This window comes from Spermophilus citellus (genome assembly GCF_964194105.1).
Source record: "Spermophilus citellus genome assembly, chromosome: 2".
Classification (NCBI taxonomy): domain Eukaryota; kingdom Metazoa; phylum Chordata; class Mammalia; order Rodentia; family Sciuridae; genus Spermophilus; species Spermophilus citellus.
This window is the reverse complement of record NC_138183.1, coordinates 139,321,133-139,345,091: the sequence shown is the minus strand read 5'-3', so window position 1 is coordinate 139,345,091 and position 23,959 is coordinate 139,321,133. Positions and strand designations below refer to the sequence as shown.

General features: G+C 36.6%; 1 protein-coding gene across 1 annotated transcript in view; it reads right to left on the bottom strand.

Annotated features, from left to right (window-relative positions):
* LOC308642400 (broad substrate specificity ATP-binding cassette transporter ABCG2-like) overlaps positions 1-2,498 on the bottom strand; it is a gene marked incomplete at its 3' end in the record, with an annotated part of 36,360 nt that extends 33,862 nt beyond the window's left edge. Inside the window, exon 1 of the mRNA XM_081281279.1 lies at positions 2,427-2,498. Within this exon, the coding sequence (XP_081137405.1) occupies positions 2,427-2,464 (38 nt within the window). The 5' untranslated portion in view covers positions 2,465-2,498. The remainder of the gene's footprint in view (positions 1-2,426) is intronic.
* Between the last annotated feature and the right edge of the window lie 21,461 nt (positions 2,499-23,959).

The following is a 23,959-nucleotide window of genomic DNA, read 5'->3' as shown; positions in this document are numbered from 1 at the left end:
ACTGTCTTTGGGTGTATTAACTATGAGCCTTCAGATCACAAGTAGACAAAGGGAGAGCAGGAGTCTTGGGAAAGCTGTGGTCTGGGGGATCATTATGTCAGAATTTATCAGGGGGAGGGCTTTTGTCAGATTAGAAAATCGGGGATGCTTATTTATACTTTTAGAAATTCAGAACCTGAATATTTGTCTTATATTTTTCTGTATTATTTGTGTTTTTTAGTACTGATTTCAATGTGCATTGTAATAAGCTGGTTAATTTTTAAAGTTAGTTATTAAAACTCAATATTCACAACTATTCACAGAAAAATTACAAACAGGAGCTCACTAACTCTTCAGCAAATCATCCAAACTTGTGAAGAAACTTTGTGTCTTGGGAATAAGTAAAAGACAGAATACATTTGTCAATACTTTTCAAATAATGTTAATGAATTTCTCTTCCATCCATAGTAACGCCCATGCTCAGTAAGTTTTTGTCCATCCAATATCAACCCTATGTTTGGACACAGGTAAGGTTTTACCTGAACCAAGACACACCTAACACACGACAAGACCCAGAGTCAGTTGCACCACCACATCATTTTCTGAAAAGGCATCCCACAAACCTTTAATTGTCAGTTTGTATTTCATGCTGACTTTCAAGTGAAACTGGCAGGTGTTACAAATGTAACAAGGACCCAGACTTCACTGGAACCTACAAATACCCAATGGGTAACTAAACATAGGATTTTTTTTAAAAAATGTATTCTCTGCCTCCTTTTTTCATCTTTCTCCTTTGTTCTGAGTCAACTTGGATTCTAGGACCAACATGTCTAATGGATAAACATCTTATGGAGAATAAGAACTGCCACCCAGGCAACAGCAACTTTACTGTCTCCAACAAGACTCCACCCGATTAGTCCTGACCTAATGATCATCCAGGCCACATTTGGATCAAGACAGATGGACTATGCTTTTTTCTGATCCACTTGTCTGTAGATCCTAGAAGTTCTTGTCAATATCCCGAAGACAATGCTGGAGACACTGGTCCCCTTTGTCTTTCTCATGTAGCTGCACTGATTAAAGTTCCTTTCCTGCTTTTAATAATTAATTTTTCCATTTGATTTTGGGGGCAAGTGATCACACCTCATTTGTTGGGACTCCCAGAGTTGAAGCTCTGCTCTAGGACTCTAGCAATACAAACTCAGTCATCTCATTCTAGCTGTGTGCTATTTTCTCACAAAAAAAGAGCACATAATATCGATCTTCCTTTCCTGCCACACAAATTTGCTCACTTGACTTAATAATGGTTCAAGCGACCAAGAGCTTAGGTCTCAGGATGGATGTGCTCAGAAACAGAGCATCAACAGTCTTTAAATAAACTTTCAAAGGAGTAAGCTGGACCTTCCAAACAGACCCAAAGAAGTAGTTTCCTGTCAGCAATGATGTCAAACATCTGTGTTGTGCAGTTCCTGAAGGGATTTCCCCAAATATCATTGGCTCCCTTCCAGGTCTGCTCCCTTCCAGTGTGTCCCAGAGACAGTTGGGAATCCCCATGAAAAACACACCCCCTTAAGACTAAGAGAGTAGGAACTATGAGAGGGGAAATGAGACAGTCAGACCCAACCCCAGCCCTCCACCCCAGCTAGAGGAAAGGCACACCCAGGACCTTAACTTACAGCCTGTCTGCCATTAAAAGTGTGGTGTGTGTTCCTTCCTGCTGCTCACCCTCTCAAGCAATCTTATGGACCTCAAACCCAGATACATCATTAAAGCCTGGATGCCTTCTCCTAATATGTCTGAGGATAAACTAGATAAAGAATGAAACTGTTGGGGAATCTCTGCAAAGGGTAAAGGCAAACTCCCAGGGCCTTTCTTTAACTTGTTACTGTACATGATTTGTACTTTCCCCATGTTGTGTTCTCTTAACAACTGCCAGGACTCCTCCTATCACAAGGCAAGGATTTCTTACAAGATAGCACCAATACAAGGAGCAAACATGCTCCTGGGCTCCAAACTGACAGTCTACTAGTCCAGGCAGAAGTGCTTGCATACAAAAACAGCACTCATGCTTTGAAAATGTACACCCAACCAATGAAAAATCCCTGCACTCTAGTCCATGCCTACAACAGGTACATGTGAAAAAGAACCAGTCCCTGTCTTTTCTCAAGCAACCAGCCAGCCTAACAGGGTCAGAGCTGGGCCTCCCTTCTGGCTACAGAAGAAGTGCAATACAGCTTCACTAGATTCACTTTCGTTTTGCCAACAAAGACAGAAATTCCTGTCTCACAATCCCTTAGTGGTGGCCTGCGGGCTGCCCTTCCCTCCTAAGTTCTGAGGACAGTGCAGTCTGTGGACCCAGGAATACAGCCAACAGCTGCAGCAGAGACCCTTCCAGATCAAGGACCAGATGACTCCACCAGGGCCCTGACCTGGTGCCAGACACTCACCGCCAGCGGCTGCCTGGGAAGATGAGAAGCTTCCCCATTCAGGGCTGCAGGGGGCTAGGAAGCGGCTTGGAGGCCATGAGGAGGCAGAGTGGACTGCGTGGATGCGGCTTTGCCACAGTGGGGCACTGGTCCCAGGCCAGGGCACAGGTGGCCTCTCCCTGGTTGGCCAAGGGACAGAAAGAGGAAGGCACAGCACCCCCTGCCAGTCAGCAATAAACATCCAGGGACCTGACAGCCAGATTCAAGAAGAGTGCCCAACCCAAAACTTGTTTTTCTTTTTTTCTTTTTCTTTTCTTTCTGCCTTCCCTTTCCCCTCCCCCTCCTCCTCCCGCCTCCCCCTCCTTCTCTCCCCTGCCCCTCCTCCTCCCACCTCCCCCTCCTTCTCTCCCCTGCCCCTCCTCCTCCCTCCTCCTCCTCCATTCCCTCCTTTTTACAAACAGAAAATGGGTATATGATTAAAATAGAGACGGACACAGAGTGTGTCTATGTTGTAATGGAGGATAAGACCCACGGATGCCAGGATAGGGCCACCTTGGTTCATATAATTTGCTTTATACAGCAGATAGTGAACAACTAAGAAATAACTCATTTGAGCTTGGTCTGGTGGTGCAGGCCAGTAATCCCAGCTACTGAGAAGGCTTTCAAATCTGCCTTTCGAATATGAGGTGAGCCAGGAGAAGTTAGGAGATCCTATCTGAAAATATGAAATAAAATGAAATGGGCTGTAACTCAATAATAGAATGGTGTCCTACTATGTGCCAGGACCTGGGTTCAATCCTTAGCAGTGCTAAATAAACAAAAATAATTCATTTGGTTATAAGGTTAACAACTACATCCAGTGAATACATTGAGAAAAACAAATACTGATGTTGGTAATTAACTTGGAGAGTCACATAATACAGCAGCAGATATAACAATAGTCTCTGCTTCATAGGCTGAAATGTTAAATGGTGAGAGTTCAACATAATAAAATTTCAATACAATCAATCAACAAGTACATGAAGAAATGCTCTCCATCTCTAGCAGTCAGAGAAATGCAAATCAAAACCACCCTAAGATACCATCTCACTCCAGTAAGATTGGCAGCCACTATGAAGTCAAACAACAACAAGTGCTGGCGAGGATGTGGAGAAAAGGGTACACTTGTACATTGCTGGTGGGACTGCAAATTGGTGCGGCCAATTTGGAAAGCAGTATGGAGATTCCTGAGAAAGCTGGGAATGGAACCACCATTTGACCCAGCTATTGCCCTTCTCGGACTATTCCCTGAAGACCTTAAAAGAGCATACTACAGGGATACTGCCACATCGATGTTCATAGCAGCACAATTCACAATAGCTAGACTGTGGAACCAACCCAGATGCCCTTCAATAGATGAATGGATAAAAAAATGTGGCATTTATACACCATGGAGTATTACGCAGCACTAAAAAATGACAAAATCATGGAATTTGCAGGGAAATGGATGGCACTAGAGCAGATTATGCTTAGTGAAGCTAGCCAATCCCTAATAAACAAATACCAAATGTCTTCTTTGATATAATGAGAGCAACTATGAACAGAGCAGGGAGGAAGAGCAGGAAGAAAAGATTAACATTAAACAGAGTCATGAGATAGGAGGGAAAGGGAGAGAAAAGGGAAATTGCATGGAAATGAAGGGAGACCCTCATTGCTATACAAAATTACATATAAGAGGTTGTGAGGGGAATGGGAAAATAAACAAGGAGAGAAATGAATTACAGTAGATGGGGTAGAGAGAGAAGGGGAGGGGGAATAGTAGGGGATAGGAAAGGTAGCAGAATACAACAACTACTAATAGGGCATTATGTAAAATTGTGGATGTGTAACCGACGTGATTCTGCAATCTGCATTTGGGGTAAAAATTGGGAGTTCATAACCCACTTCAATCTAATGTATGAAATATGATATGTCAAGAGCTTTGTAATGTTGTGAACAACCAATAAAAATAAATAAATTTTAAAAAAGATAAATATAAGAAATAAAATAAAATAAAATAAAATTTCAATACTCATACAAGTATTTTATTTACATATATTTTTATGCAAGTAAAATGTGCCTATAAAATAAAGTACAGAAAATCTCAGTAGACAGCTTAATGTATATTTGTAATGTGTATATCTGTATATCTGCTACCCCAATTTCCAAAAGGGCCTTAATAATACCTCAGAAGCTTCTCTTACACTCCATCCTAGCCATTATCCTTTACAGAGGTTACCACTGTGCATTATACATTAGTTTTTGTCTGTTTTACATTGTTTAATATTTATTTATTTAAATATTAGTGCTTTAGATGGTGCTGTGGATTGAACCCAGGGCCTTACTCATACACTAACTCCATTACTGAGATATATCCACATCCTGTGAGGATTCAAATAACTTTCTTCATTCTCTTGTTGATTCTGCAGTCTTTCCTCCGTCCCTCACATAGGTCCTCAACAAAGTCACTGAGGATCTCTTCATTGCCAAATTCTCTGGGCTTTTTTCAGCTTCTCTGGCATTTGATCTCATGCCATTTGATAGTCAAGAAATTTTCCTTTTTGGATTCTCTCTCACTCTTCCTGGGTTTCTCCTTGCCATATTCGCTTTCTTCATTTTCTTTCTTAAATTTGTTTAGACAATGTATTCTCTATGACTAGGTCCTTAGCTTTCTCTTAGATGATCTTTCCAATAGCAAAGCATCAACTAGTACTGGTATGTGATGACTTCCAAGTCTTTCACCTCTTTCATGAGCTGGACACCTTGTGCCAGATTCTACCTGACATCCTGATGGGATGTCTCACAGGCATCTTATCCCTAATAGTCCTAAACCTGTCTCATCATCCCCCCCATCCAAACATGACTCAGTCACAATCTCTACCTGAATCAATGTTACCATCACCTGCCTGAACACCTTATCTCAAACCTGAGTGGCATTTGAAAAGTCTTCCCTTATCCTTCTTATAACATCCTTCTACTTCCTTACGACTTCTCACTTCTGAGAGGTCTTCTGTTATATGGTATTCTTATTAGTAGTTAAGCCCTCATCTTCTCTTTCCTGAGTTACTCTTTTTTTTTTCACTAATTTGATTGTTTAGGAACAATTAGTTGTGAATGTATTCAGGCCTGGCCCTTAAGTGTGGTGGGTGATATGAAAGAAATGGAGGGGGATAATGCCTTCTTCCTTTGACTTCCCTTTCTTCACATTTTCTCAGCAATTGTAGTACACACACTTGATTCTGTAACAACGTTTCCTGGCCAAGCAAGGAAAAGAAACATATTCTATTTCTCAGTAAATTCAGACAAAAAAAAATGGTAATAAACTTGGGTACCCCTTCAAAGGGAGACTTTGGAGGAGATTGAAGCTGGGTCTATAAGATCTTTAAGTTGAGATGTCACTGATGTTTATGTTCAATCTAGGTCATGATCATTTTACCATGTCATATTGAAAATGTCACCACTATCTGGCAGTAGTAGTAGATCAGATTAGTTCAGCAATAAATATGTGAAACCTTTTGAAGAAAAAAAAAAGAAAGAATATGACTGGGGAAGATGGTTCCCCTATAGGGAAAAGGCTTTGAAACCTGAAGCAAGAATGGGAACCATTCAGAGGAGGACAGAACTGCAGGAATGAATGTTCTAAGGCAGAAAAACCTTCAGAACATTCCAGAAGTTGAGTGAAGCCAGTTATCACACAGTGCCAGGAGATGAAAATGGAAAGGTGATGGGGGCCAGATCCTGTAAGTCCTGTGAACATTGATAAGGGGCTTATGATGGGAAGCTGGGGTTTAAGTATGGTGTGATACAATTTATTAAAATGTTAAGACTCTGAAAACCATGGCAACCACAGTTGGATGGTAGCCATTCCTCTTTGTAGTTCAGCATCCTCATGTGGGTGTCCAGCACTACTGCTTCTGACAGCTGATTAATGCAGGTTGTTCTTCCAGCTGACATGCTGTAGTCACCTCACCTTGAAGATGAAACCTGGATAACAGACTAGAATTCCACTATATGGTCTTTGTTTACTTATTCAGAACTGCTAACCCCAATAAATACCTGGTACTTCAACTCATCAATTTTGATCCTCAAAAAGATTTCCAGGCATACTACTACATTCCTGTTTGTTTGTTTAGTTCCTATTGATAAAGAAAAAAATATTCAGCAATAAGTTTTAAGACCCCATAAGGTACACTTTACTCAGGACCATAGTGATACGTATGGGGAAAATGCAACAGGATCTTGCAGTGGACAGAGAGACTGAGCTGGACTCTGAATGCAGCATGAGCATTCAGAGAATGCGAAATTATAGTCAGGATGTAAGGTGGAATCAGGGGATGGAAAGTTACTAAGAGGAAACATCAAGGGCTAGGGGGATTCTGGCTAATCCCACCTGACAGGATTGTTGTTGAAGATTGACCAGAGTGATCAAACATAACCTGAGTGATGTCACTCAGCTAAGGAATCTGAACAAACAGTCATCTTTTTTTTTCTTTTTTTTTATTGATTATTTAAATAGCTCATGATATATCATCTTTCATACATTTGACTCAAATTACAAACAGTCATCTTGATAAAGTGATTTAGCCAAGTTCTTTGTTAAAGCTGGACTTTACAAGGAAGTGCACAGATGGGCCTAAGAGCAGCTTCAGGAGACTGACTACAGTAAGGACTCTTTGTCACCTGTCATTCTTAAAGATCAGTTCAGGACCAGATCCAGTGAGAAGCTTTATTGCTGTGCAAATGAAGCAGCCCCTTCTGAGGTTTACTGATGTTCTGGGCATTTCATGCATCCTCAGGCGGGATTGTCGTACTGGTTCATGCACTCATCACCCTCACAGGGAGGGAGGAAAGGACTCCATCATGCACATGGCAGTGTTGGCACATGGAGCTTCTCACTTATGGTTGGCAACATTGCCCCTTTCCCTCTTGTTCACCAGTATTTATCTTTCACTGGTGCACAGAGCCTTCCTTGAGGTTAATGACAAGTAAATCAATTCCAGGCTAATAATTATTTGGTTTATATATGTTACTTCTATTTTTTGTAATCTCTTCAAATATATGTTCTTTTTTCCTTTCTTTCTATTTTTTTTTCTGGTACTGAAGATTGGACATGCTAGGCAAATGCTCTATCGATTGACTAACATTCCCAGCCCCCTCTCCCCTTTTTTGATACAGGTCTCATAAAGTTTCTCAGGCTGACTCAAACTTGCCATACCCTGCCTCAGTCTCCTGAATAGCTGGCTTACAGGTGTGAACCATTATGTCCAATCCATATGCCCTTATTTCATCTCTATGATAGCATTGTAAGAATACAGTGTGACATAGAGCTAGCAAAGTATTTAGGTTCCCTATGAAAGTGGCAGCTTCACTTTGTGGCATATGGACTGTAATCTGGGACCAAAGAAGACCTCTTGGTTCTACTCTCTTTATATCTGATATAGTTATATTTTTTATGGCACTTTGATATCTTCTTTGAAAATAAATAAATTTGTAAGTAGCTTAACTTTTTTTATATTATGCTAGTTTATCCTTCTGTTAATTAGTTTTCAGAATTAATGGCTTATGAAATGTTGCCTGTGTTTAGATTGTTCATGATTTGTTTCTTGTTTAGTCTTAGGGAGAGAGATTTCTTACATTGTTTTATAGCTTGGAGCAATATATGTTTATTTTATAAGAATTCTGGAGCTAGAAGTCCAAAATCAAAGTGTGGGAGGGCTATGCTAACTCTGAAAATGTGGGGATCCTTCCTTGCTTCTTCTAGTCTCTGGTGGTAGCAGAAACTCTTGCCCTCCTTGGTGTAGCTATATTATTCTGATCCCCTGTCCTCACGTGGTGTCCTCACTCTGTCTCTCTGTCTATAAGGACACATAAATGACAAGTCCTTTATAAGGACACTTGCCCCATTAATTTTTCATTTTATGTATTTGCTGATGGGACAACATAAAGGGAGAAGAGAAGGAAAAGGGGAAACACTGGGGTAAATATAGGCCAAATAACATTATTATATTGCATGTATTTATGAATATATGATGACAAATCCCACCATTATGTAAGACTGTAATGTACCGACAAAAATTTATGGGAACAATTTGAACAAAAATAATATTTTAGTACAACTATATTTCTGTTGTGAACTTTGCTAAAACATGGAAGAAAAAAGGCCACAAAACCATAGAATGTATACAGCTACTATGCTAGAATTTCTATAAAGAGTTAAGATAAATGTTAGGTATTATATTTTTCTTATCATTTTCTCATAATTAATGTCTATGAGAATAGCTGTGTAGCTTCATTTTCATATTATTTTAGCTCTCTAAATGAACTGAGAAAACCAACAGAGTTCAATTATAAGATAAAATGGTGTCTATAAACAAAAACATTGGAAGAAACTTAAAAATGTCACTTTTTCAATATCTTGTTTAATATAAAAAGTACTCCATTTATTTTATTTCCCATGTGTCTCAATTAATTTGCAACTGAATTTAATTTTATACTAATAAAATAGAACCGATTTACTTTTTAATATGTAATAAAAGTTTTAATTCAGCAAATATTAATTGTAAGCAAGATTTTAAAGAAATTTCATAAGCCATTATAAAACTAAAGTTGTGGTTTTACACTGTTTCAAGAATATAATTCTCTTCTGAGAAGTGTCTGTTCAGTTCTTTTGCCGATTTATTGGTTGGGTTATTTGTTTTTTTTTATGATAAGGTTTTTGAATGTTTTATGTATCCTAGAAATTTGTGCTTTATTTGATGTGCTTGTGGTAAAGATTTGCTCCCATTCTGTAACCTCACAGATTGTTTATTTTGCTGAGAAGAAGCTTATTAATTTGAATCCATTCCATTTATTGATTCTTGGTTTTAATTCTTGTTGTATTAGAAAGTTGGGGACTAATCTGATATGATGGAGATTTGAGCCTGCTTTTTCTTCCATTAGATGCAAGGTCTCTGGCTTAATTCCTAAATCCTTCATCCACTTTGAGGTGAACAGACACTTCTCAGAAGATATACAATCGATCAACAAACAGGAGAAAATGTCCAACATTCTAGCAATAAGACAAATGCAAATCAAACTACTCTAAGATTTCATCTCACTCCAGTCAGAATGGCAGCTATCAAGAATACAAACAACAATAAGGGTTGGTCAGGATGTGGGGGAAAAGGCGCATTCATACATTGCTGGTGGGACTGCAAATTGGTACAGCCAATCTGGAAAGCAGTATGGAGATTCCTTGGAAAACTTGGAATGGACCCACCATTTGACCCAGCTATCCCACTCCTGGGTTTATACCCAAAGGGATTAAAAACAGCATACTACAGGGACACAGCCATATCAATGTTTATAGCAGCTCAATTCACAATAGCGAAATGCCCTTCAGTAGATGAATGGACAGGGAAACTTTGGTATATATACACAATGGAACATTATTCAGCATTAAAAGAGAATGAAATCATGGCATTTGCAGGTAAATGGATGAAGTTGGAGAATATAATGCTAAGTGAAGCAAGCCAATTCCCAACAAAACAAAGGCCAAATGTTTTCTTTGATATGAGGATACTGACTCATAAGGGAGATGAGGGGAATGGAGCATGGGCGGAATGGAGGAACTTTAGATAGGACAAAGGGGAGGGAGGGAAAAGGAGTGGGTATGGGGGTAGGAATGATGATGGAATGAGTTAAATATCATTACTCTAAGGACATGTATGAAGGCAAGAATGGTAGCGAAAATACTTTGTGTACAATCAGTGACTTGAAAAATCATGCTCTATATGTGTAATATGAAATGAATTGCATTCTGTGATTATGTATAATAGATAAGAATAAATAAATAATTTAATAAAAAGATAAGCAAAACAATATAGTTCTCAAATACTGCTGATCTTTTATTCAAAACTAGACTTCATTATCCATTTGAAGTTTAATTTAATTAAAAGGAGTCTATAGTTTGAAAGTTTATGCATTATCAGTAAATATCAGCCAAATTTTGAGTTACCAGCTATTTTTCCAATAGGAGAGTGTCTCCCCCAATTTACATGGGGAAATTTATTTATCAATAAAAGATAAAAACATTATTTTTCAATAATGTTCAGTAATGTGACCTTTAGAAAGTGAACATGACAAATAGGATACAGTGTTTTTTTGTTAAATTATTTATTTTGGGGTTGGAGTTGTGGCTCAGCAGTAGAGTGCTCATCTAGCTTCTGCAAGGCCCTGGGTTCGATCCTCAGCACCACATAAAAATAAATACATAACATATAGGTATTGTGTTCAACTACAACTAAAAAAATTTTTAAAAAATTAAAAATTTATTTATTTACTTATTATTTGTCCTAATTGTACAGTTTGTATTATCAACTCACTTCATATTATATCATGAATCTACCATGGCATCCTGATTTTTGTTAATGGCTATAGAACATTAATATATATTAAATAAACATGATGTCTAGATATAAAAAATGAAAAGCTTTAAACTTATGATTCATATGAAATTACTGAAAAATATCAATGTCATCCCTGGCATTGGATATTTAAATGGTTCCAGATTTCATTATTATATATAATGCTCTCAATAACAAACATCAATATTTCTTTCATATTTTTGGCTATTCAAATTGAAGAGGCAAATAACAGGGACTAATATTACCAGATAATAAAAGCTGACTTAGAATTTCTTTACAGAATTCTTTATAAAACTGTGTGGAAATTTACTAATTAGGTCAGTAAGTGTCAACTCATGGTTTAGATGCCACTTGCCAAACGATTTTCCAAAATGTTTATACCCATTCATAAAAGGAAAAAAAAATCACATGGTTCCTATCTGCCCACCTGCAAATATAGCAGATGTTTAGAAAATTATTTATTTGTGTTTTAATTTAAATAAAATTTTATACACGAATAGGAATAAATTTCAGAACCTCAGATGTTGCCTCACAAGAGACAGAATTCCCTAAAACCTCTTCCAGAATTTAAAAAGAAAGGGACATATTTAAAATTTTAAGGCAGGGATTTCTTTATAGTGGATAAAAATTTTCCAGAGAATAAAACACAATCAATAATTTTTTAAAAAATCACAGTCTACCACCGATATCTAAAAGGGGAAAAGAAACTTCTCTAAATAAGAAAGAATATTTTTAATCAGTGAATATGCCAAAATGGCATCAAATTTACAATTCCTTAAGGTTTTGGATTTTTTCATGCAAATCATTTATATTTTTTTCTTTTATGAACTGTTGATTCTACTGACTCTAGAAAATATTTAATACTTTTTGGGGAAAGGTAGACCCAAGGTGTGATTAAAACACTAACTTTTATCACAAAAATCACTGTGAAGACAAGGCAAATTTTCATTGAAATTGTGCTATTAGCCACTTGAGCCATATAGTTCACCCAGAGGATGGAAAAAATGACTGTATGGCTCCTTTCACTATGAAACTTCCAAAGAGAGTAATCACTGGATATTGTTCACCCAAGAAAATGGAAGGATCATGGCAAGAGCTGTCTTGAAAATAAAGCTCCCTGGCAGAGCGTCACTGAGTTCAATTTCCAGTATCACCAAAAATAAAAAAATATAAAACTACAAAGACAATTGTAAAAGAAAAGGGAGATAAAGACAGTAGTATATATTCTTATTAAATTCATATTTTAAAAGTAGAAATGGATTAAAAATGTGGCATATATAAACAATGGAATATTATTCAGCAATAAAAGAGAATAAAATCATAGTATTTGAAGGTAAATGAATGGAGTAGGAGAAGATAATGCTAAGTGAAGTTAGACAATCCCAAAAAACTAATCCTGAATGCTTTTTCTGATATAAGGTGGCTGACTCATAGTGGGGTAGGAAAGGGGAGCATGGGAACTGGTTGGGAGAGGGGCACCTGGGCCTCCCAGTTCTGGTCATGTTTTACTTCTTGACCTAAACTGGAGGTTGCACACATGTCTTCATTTTTTTGGTAATTCACTGAACTGTACTTTTGGTTAATTACCTTTCAGTAAAAGAAATGATTTAAAATACTTCAGTATACTTGTAAATACTTTTCCATTCCTGGTAAAGGGGAGAATGATCACAGTATATGGAAATAAAAGAGGTGTACAAGTAGGGGGATCCTGTGTGGACCCAGATCCAACGGTCATTAGACTATAAATCTAAAGCTTTTAGAGTTAATGGACCTTGTACATGGCCAAATCCAGTCCTGGCAAGTTCTTCAAGAAGGCAGGTTTGCAGGTGCTGCTGTGGTGGACAGACAGGGCCAGACACATAAATGCAACTGAGACATCTGGGGAGAGAAGTGACTTCAGAGGCCGAATGTGCCCAAAATGCACAAGAACTGTATTCACAGACCCCTGGCCCTCTACCAAATCTCAAAGCCCACAGCCAAGACTACTGAAACTGTATAATTCCAATAGAGAACTACAGTAAGTTCCACAATCTTAATAGACTTATCATAAACATGTTTTTCTATCATCATTTTTTTTTCTTTTTTTCTTTATTTCTTACATACATGACAATAGTGGAGTGCATTACATTCATAATTATCCATTCACAGCACAATTTTTTGTAACTCTGTATATAAAGTATGCTCACACCAAATTGTGTCATTATACATGAGCTCTCTTTTTTTTGCATACAATTCTTATTATTCTTATTATAAAGGTGTATTAAGAATTTTCTTTTTTTTTTTACCCTGGATATATCTCTGTTTTTTCAGCCTATATTACATTTCATTCTACCATTATAGCATTAATATATTAACATATGTTATTTATTAAGTAATAGCAAATCTATTAAAACTGAAGGGCTACTAATCAACGTATTAATTTTGAAAATGAGAAAACTGATTCCAGAGATATTAGTAACTAGACAAGAATATCCAGAATTCAATTTTTTTTCTGAACAATAAATTCAACTGGATTTCTTCCCCACAATTACTGTCTAATGACAATATACAATAGTTTTTGGCTTAGATTCTTTCTTGTGTAATTCCATTAGTTGTGTTTTTTTCTGAAAATATTTTCTATTGAAAATAATTTGACAGTATGTTTGGCAATCATGCACAAGAAAACAAAAATCTTCATTGGATACTTAAATTAAGGTGCTTCTTATTAATGTAAGAGTTAATTCATAGTATATTAAAGGGGAGCTTAATAACTTCTTTTGAGAAATCATAACTTTAGGTAGACAATTATGAGAAAGCAAAAGCCACATGATTCTTCCATAAACTCCAAGGTGAGAGATTGATGCCCTGGTTTGTCAAGGGTTCTTCACAAGTACATCTGAAATTCAACACAAAAATATATGACTATATTCTAAGAATCTTTCAAATTTTACTCAATATAGTTGCTATACCTAAAGAAGTCTATAGGTCACCTAAATCTTCAGTAGTTGCCATTTCATATATAATAGGTGACAGTTGTTGAATATTTAACATTTGGCTAGATATACTAAGCATCTTGTGCCTGACAGCTTAGTTAATTCCTAAAACAATCTAAAGAAATATAAATATTATACACATTTCAAAAAAGAAGTGATGCAAGCTTAACTTACTTGGCCATGTTTACACAGTCATACTGTGAACCAATTTCCTAGGCTCCTCAGATTCACTTGTCTTCAAATCTATAATGCTGCTCTCCTCAAAGGAAATACTGTTGGAGTAATTTCATTTACACCTGGTTGGGAAACCTCAGTTTACCTGATGTCACCTGTGGCTTCTGCCCATATGATCAAAGCTCCTTATAGTTCTGCTTACACACAAGATAGTCAATACAAAAAAAGGCTAAGAATTCTAAAACCAGGATCAGAGGGGAGAAAGGGCTTCTGAACAAAATCATGTTCTATCAGCTCTTGCACCAAGCCTGTAATGAGCATTGCAGATAATCAGTTATGGGAAGATACCAGGAGGCCCAGGATCAGGCTCGAACCTTAGGTAGCAGCTGGAGCACAACAGGATAGAGTGAGTATCCGTTACAGGTCAGAAGCACCTGAGTAGGGCTCATCCAATAATCCACAGGTTCAAAGTCTATAAGCCCTTGCTAAACCTTTAAAAAAGTCTATTACAAATTCAAAAGTTTCTGAAAAATAACTCATTTTTTCACATTAGATAATATTTTACTGTTAAGAGAACAAGAATCACATGGCATGATCACATACACTAGTGTACAACACTCACTTTACAAGTGAGAAAACATAGGCTCAGAAAAGCTTATTGACTGTGAAAGAATCCTTACCAGCTCTAAGCCCAGAGATCTTTCCACATAATACTATGATAGTAAGCAATTCCAATGTGACACTGAATGCAAACTTATATCACATAGTTGGAACAGCTACTGCTTTCTGTTGTATTGAGTTCTGGACAGTAGTTTCATCCCCAAAATTCATTGTGCTGAATAGCCTAAAACACAAAGGGGAGCAGGGCAAGATAAATAGTTCCAAGGCATTATCACAAGGGGGCGAGGTAAATAGTGCCAAGGGATTATCACAATTATGTCCTCAGGTTTAATCTTTATTATTATTATTTCTAAAAATATTCTCTTTCCCTTTAATGTCTTTACCACACCAAAGTAATTAAAATTATTTTTCCTGGAATTCAAGTGGCCTAGGGTTGTGATGTTGCTTCCCATTGGTTGAGAAAGGAGAACTCTGGATAGATTAGACTGTGGTTATTTTCTGCTCTCCAAATTTTATACCTCAAACATTATAATTAAAATGATACAATGGAGCACAATAATATTGCTGATTTACAGTAACAATCTTTTCTTGTTGTTTTTTCAAATCTAGTTGTAATTATGGGAGCTGGAAACAGTCATACTGTATTGACACAGGTTATTCTGGTGTAGAGCAGTTCACTAAAGCCAATATGGTTCTTTGTGTCTCTTCTAACTTTCCTTTTGATATCAACTATTAATATAATTATATGATTGTTTCTCTTCTAATTTTCCTTTTGATATCAACTATAAATATAATTATATGGTCTTTGTTTCTCTTCTAATTTTCCTTTTGATATCAACTATAAATTCTAATCCCCCATCCTCTCATTTATTTCCTTACATAATTAAAGCACAACATGCTTATCATCATTAGTTAATCTTTCCATGTTACTATAATATTTCTCAACAACTTTCCTCTTCCTCAAACAATAGGTGACTGGGGAAAACCCCCCCATGTCTCCAGGAACATGTGCTAACTGACATTAACAGTAGAGTTTCATTCATTGCTCTTGAAAGGAGAGTCCCAAATGGGGGACATTCACAGATCATGGCTGGGGAAATGAGCCAGTCAGGTTTTATTTTGATTTTGTCACAGATTGGGAACCCACTTACCGTAACAAATGAAGACAGCCTACCATATACCCATCATGAAGGATACTGATGTACTCAAGCCATGAGAGCCAAGGCAGAATAGGAATGGAATTCAGTAGCATCATACATAAACCCTACAAAGGCAAAAATACATGAATCAAAATCCAACAAGTGATTCTAAGATGATTTCTAGATAAGACCCTTTTCAAGAACCCTACAACTTTCCAAACATTTCTGCTAGGAACAATTCTCTTCAAATTCCTTCCAGTTACTCTAAACAATAATATTCATCATTTGAATATGTATACCTCTGAATATCTGACGTTGTTTGTGGTATGGAAGGAGCCACCACATACCTATATCTATATTATATATTTTAATTATTTAGAAGATCCCAAATGATTAAGACCATGTCCTCAACATTCTCTGTTACTGCACACAATGGAAGTTTAAGAAGAAGTAATCTGTTGGTATGCAAGGGGCATTGGTTGCAGAACCCCAGTCCAAAGATACAAAATCTGAAGTTACTCAAGTCCCTTCTTTTTAATGGAATAATATTTGCACAAATGTAACTCATGTACATCCTTTTTGCTTTAAAATCATATCCTGTATATTTCAAATCATTTCTCTATTTCTTAACAATACTTACTACAATGTAAATGCTATATAAATAGTTTATATTGTATACTTTATGGCATAATGACCAAAAAATGACATTAAGAATAATTTGTAGTTCAAAATGCAGGCTTTAGATGACCCAAAATCTAGAACTGATAAACAGAATAATATGATGAAGCATAGCAGAAAATGTGGTTAATCTTCCCAATTCAAGCTACCAGAAATCAGTATCACAATGGAGATGCCAGGAAGGACTTCTCAGAACAAAAGGGACAGCTAAATGGTGCAGTCCTAAGTGACACCAAGTGCACTAGGATAACAAAACAATGACAATGTTATGTGTCTGCACACATTTAGACTTGACCTAACCAAGTCAAGCCTAAAACATACCATCTCTGAGTAAAATGTGGTTTCATGACTGTGGTTTTGAGGTTCTACAAAGAAACCCTTACATAATAATCAGCCAAAGCATCCAATAAATCAAAGAAATCATCTGTATTTATTAAAAGATATTTTATTTATTAGATGAAATATAAACAAGAACATCACTTTCCCAATGCAATACATTGTAGTTGACAAAGTCAGAAATGCAAGAATTAAACTATGACAAGAGCTTATGCTAATTATGTATCACTGAAAGACATTTATTATACCAGAGATGATATGTGCATTGATTGCCTAAGCATTCCTGTTTAGTCCACGTCATGGGGCAAAAATGAGGGAACTCATTCTGCTCATCTGTTGATTCACCATGTGCATACAAACATTAGGGCCTTGTGAGATTATAACTAAGTAACCATTATAAAGAAAAGATAAGCAGAAATATTTGATATAAGAGATTCTTAGGAACACAGAAAGGAAGTGACCTAGTTCTATGGACTTTGGAATTTTACAGTATACTTAAAAAACTGCTTTTCAAAATACATGGAGGACCCAGATAAGACACTCCCTCTCCATGCCACACACTATAACACTTCTCAAGGGGCTTCATGTTTACCTTGGAGAGCAATGAATCCAATTGTTAAACAGCTGGCAGTTCTATATAACACCAGCATGAAAAGTAGGCAGAAAAACTACTGTTCTTGTTACATGGGTTTTAAAGTTGAAGATATTATTCAATATTATCAAGAAGAGTCTTTTAAAAATTCACTAGTAAAGGAATTTATACTAACTACATTAGAATAGTGGCAAAATAAGGTTGGATAAAGTTGAGAAGGTGAGCTGGAATATTCTCTAGACTGTATCAATCTATGTCCTCATGGAGCATCCAAATCCCATGTTTAGAATCCTAAAAATATGTTTTAAATGACAGGAAAAGGTGCAGGAAGAACAAGGGGAAATTTCCCTCTCAGAGAAGCACAGTTCTTACTCACCAGTATTAACAGATAATAGGGCTCCATAATTTCTGCTATGGACAAATGTTCATGTGCTCCTATATCTAGTATCAGGAAACTAGTTGAATAGCATACCATCAAAAGAGTAAGCATCATGATTGAGAAAGCTCTTGCCTCCAAGTTCAATCCTTAGAAAGAAAAAAAATGGTTTAGCCCTGCTGCTAGGACAATATGTATTCAAGATCATTTACCATGCAAATGTTAATAATTCTGAGAAATTAATACCTGAATGAAAAAAGTTATTCATATCCAACTACCATGGGCCAGCAATTTCAATGTTCACCTGTATATAACTGCATAGAGTTATCATACAGATTTTTTTGGTACACTTAAATACCAAATCACTTTTCCATATAGCACCTGTGTTTCCCTATGTGGAATTATGACTAACTTCAGAACTGCTTAGATGGAGAGATACAGGCAACATAATTGGCCAAATTATATTGATTTTTTTTCTGTACTCAGACACATTGCTCACGGTTTGTTGTCACTGCATTAGTGAAGAAAGACAGGGATCAGGTTCCACAACCTCAGTGGATTAATACCTGGGGGAAGGAAAGGTATCTCCATAACCTAAGTCTCCCAGACAAACCATCATGTGGCTCTGTGATAGAGAATAGAATAAGATAAGCATCACAAACGACTTTAAAAACTGTAATGAGCTAACACTATGGGTCATACAGTTTAATGATTTTGGAACAGCTGCAAGAACAGGAGTCTGGGGTATATATTCCATCACCAATTCTTTATAACATAACTCTTATTTATAAAATGGAAATTTTACACTTTATAAGTGGTTCTTATCCTATAGTGTGTTTTCATAAATATACATTTCTGGTGCATGTAAAAGAGAGAAACATAAAAATTCAGAAACAATTACCCTGTGGTGAAGGCTGAGAATAATGTAACAATTATCTATGAAATCAATAAACCCCAAAGTCACCATCTTCCTCTCATTAATAATGAGAGAAGGAAAGAATACATGTGTACACAGATTCCTTATCTTTCTGTATATATCTGTATATGTTATTGATAAGCTTACCAATCAAATTTTATCTGTATATAGAAATATCTGTTGAGAGATAACAGAAAAAAATATCAATAGATAGGAAATAAGTATCACAGATCCTCCAGCATAGTCTCAAAGTGTTTTATAAATTCTTTCCATGTTTGAATATGATACATGGCATCTCAATAAAACATAGTTTTTTATATTGAAAGTTCTGTTTATCAGGGCACAGGGCACATGTGTGCAGCCCCAGTTATTGGTGGGATAAGGCAAGATGATTTAAGACCAGCCTGAGAAGCTTAGAAAGACCCTGTCTGAAGATAAAATTTTTAAAAAACTGTTGGGGATATAGCACAAGTGTAGAGCATTTTTTTTCTATCATCCATTATACCCAGCACAGCATCAAAAACAAAAACAAAAATCTTCACCTAGAAAAGTCTTGCCAAGAAAGCAAAAATGAATGGCTATTTTAAAGAGTGCACAGTGGATACACACTTTCCTAGATGAGAGAAAGCTCAAATGCTGGGTATGAAGAAAAACTAAGTATGATAGAATTCTTTGAAGGTAGGAAAAATTTTTGAATTTTTATGGTCAACTTTTGTTTTATGTTTTTCTTCTTCAATGAACAGAAAAGCAAAAAGAAAGGAGAATAGAAATTGTTTGAAATGTTGTCACCATTTTCAATGATGGTAGGTTATCAAACACAAATCAAATATATAATGAGAGCAACTCTTCACAAACCAGAGACTATTTGAAGCCAACAGACAAGAGAAAATTTGGAAACACTTCAACCAGAAAAATGATGACCTTCTCATGAATACCTAAACCAGAAATGTAAGTAACCAAGAAAACCAATCCTTGCTGTCTTTTAAAGTAAAAAATAAATAAATAAAAAAATAAAGAACTTCAAGACTTACTACATTTTATAAGGCTAACAAAGCATAAAACAATGGCCTGCTCCTTTGCTGATATGCACACCACTGAGTCATAGATGCATTATAAAGTCTCGAGTAGAGGAAACAGTATATTGAGTCTGGAGTCTACTAGGTGGAAAAGACAAGTAAGTGGGATTCAGAGCATGCCTCAGTGGCAGAACAATGGCCCAGTGTGCATAAAGCCCTGGGTTGTTTTTTTTTTTTTTTTTTTTTGTTTTGTTTTGTTTTGTTTTGTTTTTTTGTAATACACATTGAAAAAAAAAAGAAAGATTGAGAGAAAAAGAGAGGAGGAGTGTGGGTTAAATAATAAGGGCAAGGTTCATATACATTCCCACAGTATGCTTGTATATCTATTCAACATGCATGTGGTCAAATCACATTATTTCTACACAAAAATCTTGTCAGCAATTCATGAGTCAGTTTTACTGATGGAATGATTTTTGTCCTAGTTTAATCAATAAGAATGAAAGCATATGTCAATACACCAGCACAAAGACTGAAACAAAAATGCTCACAGTAACTTATTGGTAATAGGCAAAGCCTGTGAAGCCTGTGATAGGTCATCAAAGTGGTCTTTTAAAAAGTTCATATACATACTTGATATTTGATAGTAATTTTTTCTCAACCGTTTTCTAACCAAAGAGAAAGCCACTCTTCACTTTTTCCCCGATAGCAGATGCTATGGAAATTTAACACAGCCCCTTCAGGAAATGTCTTCAGGTCACTGGAGGTCATCTCAGGGAGGTCAGTCGTATGTCTTTGTAAAAATGGGATAAAGTCCTGGTCATTACTGGAAGACATCTTGATGTATTCTACCTTTCTGTAGAGGGGGAAACAATAGTAAGCTGATAGTCCATATAAATGTGATTGTAAACACTTGAAAATACATTCAAATCAAGTCTGTTTAAAACTGTGCTGCAGTAGATTCTTTTTTAATGATCAGCTCACATCACTATGATGAGAACAATCTTAGAACTTATAATTGGAGGAAAGACAACTTAGAATTCTTGTGCTCAAAATAGATGCCAAATAATTTCCTAATAATTAAAGAGTATACAAGATACTTGAATCTCATAATGGAGGAAAAAGTCAGGGGAGCATTAGACTTGCCTGGTGTAATACTTGAAATATAGTATGACACAACTTAAGTTTAGGGATGGTCTACAGGATCGTCATGATCATGTGCCACCTTTTTTCCTTTTCTTTTTTTTTTAAGAGTTTATAACATTGTTGTTACAAATACAAGCTTAGTCAAGCAGTCAAACACATAAAAATCTCTCAGAATTTATATTTTTAGACTTTATATTTCTGGTTGTTATGCACCTTCACTCAGTTGAGAAAGTAAACTCCAACATAACTTTTCACAATGGCAAATCATTTCCTTAATGACCATTTATATGAAGCAAATTTTTAAATTAACTATGAAAATTATTAAGTAAATCAAGCCAATAGTTAAGAAGCTCCATACTTTAAAGCAAAAACTGAATATTACATTCATAAAGTACATTTAAAACATTTCACTAAATAATTTGCAAAAGACAATTAAAATATTTAATTGGAATAAGACACTGATGTGAACTGATCTTGTGCAAGAGGTTTGAAATGTTACCTGCAACAAACCTAGCTTTGTTTTTGAAAAGCCAATGTCATCTGCCACAGTCTTGGCTGGGCACAGAATCACGAGCCACTCAAGCAGGAACAAAACTTTATTTTTGAAAAAGCCGCCAATACTCCGGAACCTGCTGGCAAGGCAACCGGGTCCTCCCACGGGGGCGTCTACCGGAACCGCGCGTTCCCCCCGGAACCAGGGGCCCGGACCTCCCCCGGAATTTCCTCCTACTATCTTTCCCCAACCAATGGGAACTCTCCAGCAGTCCTGTAACTTGAGTCCGGTAGCAGGCCAAGGTGAACAGCAGGAGCCCAATTTGCACATGAATGTAAATCTTAGCATAATCATACCTCAGTGGCTAGCTGGTGTCACTTTACAACCAAAGGTGCCATACATCGTATTATTTGCTTGTGGCTCCTAGCATCTGCCCCCTTCTGTTTAATTAAGCAACAAGCAATGTGGCTAGGGACCGTGCCTGGTAGGTTGTCCAATTTAACATATGATTCTTACCCGTCATGGGAGAACTGACCTTTAGGCGTCAGCTTCCTGTCTTAGGTTGAATCCACTGTATCAGATCAACCCGTCACTGACTACCGGTCCAGCATTCAGCCATGCTTGTGGATAGGCCTATGCACCAGTGGGGGGGGGTGCGGTTCTTGCCTCACCTGTGTTGGCCCCCAAATTTTGCCTTGGTGCCAGTGGGGGGGTGAGGTTCTTTGCCTCACCTCTGTTGGCCCCCAAATTTTAGACCATCACTAGTAGAAGGGAGGAGGATACAGAAATGCCACGACACCAAGCCAATTGATGGCTCCTTGGAAAAATTGCGTCACTGGTGACACCATCAGCAAAGATATGCCAGTATTACCACAATAAACATGGGGTGAGCTGGCAAGGAAATTGCATCACTGGTGACACCATCAGCAAAGATATGCCAGCAGTACCACAATTCGGTGCACCAGATGATATTTCACAATGTATGCAACCGATATATAGTCCAGGCAAGTTCTGCAAGCAGTTCAAATTGGAGGAGTCTATCAATGTGTCCATTTCCTCCCAAAGTAAATCAAGTCCTTGATAGCATTACTTGTTGAGTTATATTCATTGATGCATCAGTATATACAGTTTACTGTGATTGTTATCATAGAAGCTGTAGTTTGGTTTTATCTCAGTCTTTACCGGAATTGGGATGGAGATGGAAATTCTGGCAATGATGCTAAAGAGACATTATCCTGAACAGAATTATTAAAAAAAATAAAAAGGAAAGGTGAAAGTAAACAAACAGATCTGTTAAACTCCTTTAAAAACAATCCTTAACAGCTGTTTACCAAATTTAAATTAGCAAACAGATCTGTTAACCATCTTTAAAAACAATCATTAACAGCTGTTCACCTAATTTAAATTAAACCATATAAATCACGTGAATAAAGAAAAAATTCGGATCCATTTTTTCATGAGCGCTCCTCATATAAGAAATATGGACATACACACATACAGACATACAACACAAAACAGAAGTGTGCACACAACATACAACACATAAGACAATAGTAAATAAAGGCCTTGTAACTATACCTAGGTGAAATCTCCATTGCAATGTTTAAAAACTCCACAGTCAAAAAATAAAACACAGTCAAAAAATAAAACTGATCAGAAAAACATTAACCTAGGTTTGTATGAGCTCAAAAATAAAATAGAACTTTATGATGTGGAAAAATGCAATAATAAAATAGATATTGAAAAAAAAACACCTTGGTTAATCACTGTCGCAGATGTAAGAATAGCCAAGCTGGAGCTCTGGATGTCAGCTGTTATGGATTTGAGTCAAATCATCTTCTTTTTCTGTAGAAATTGTTTTAGTTAATCTCTCTGGAATCCAAATCGGTTGCTGCTCATCCTGTGGGAAAACACAGACAGCGCCCCGATTCCAGACTATCACTGGATCCGGGCCTTTCCATTGTCCTGTTAGAATATCTTTCCAAAGTACCTTAGGCTTATGTACATTTTTGGGGTACAAATGTCTTTCCACAGCACTAAGTCCCGATGAATCTAAATTTAAAAAGTTTAGAGTAAAAAGGGTTATTTTAAGTTTATCTTTGGGGGATATATAGCCCTTTCCAATTCCCTCCTTTTGTTTTAATAAGTACATTTTAATAGTTTGATGAGCTCTTTCAACTATGCCTTGTCCTTGTGGATTGTATGGAATTCCTGTTATGTGAGTAATACCAAATGATGAGCAAAATTGTTTAAAAGAGGTGGAAGTATAACCAGGACCGTTGTCCGTTTTTAACTGTTTTGGAACACCCACAGTGGCAAAATTTTGTAAGCAATGAGCTATAACATCTTTAGTTTTTTCTCCGGCATGAAGGGAGCCCATCAAAAATCCGGAAGAGGTATCAACTGTAACATGTAAATATTTTAATTTTCCAAATTCTGGCAAGTGTGTGACGTCCATCTGCCAAATATGGTTAGGTATCAGTCCTCTAGGATTGACTCCAAGTTTAACTTGTGGTAAAAATGTCACACAATTTTGACATTATTTTATTATATGTCTGGCTTGTTCTTTAGTTATTTTAAAACGCTTTTGTAAAGTATTAGCATTGACATGGAACCTTTTATGAAAATTTATAGCTTCTTCTATTGTGGAGAAAATATGTATGTCATGTGTAGAT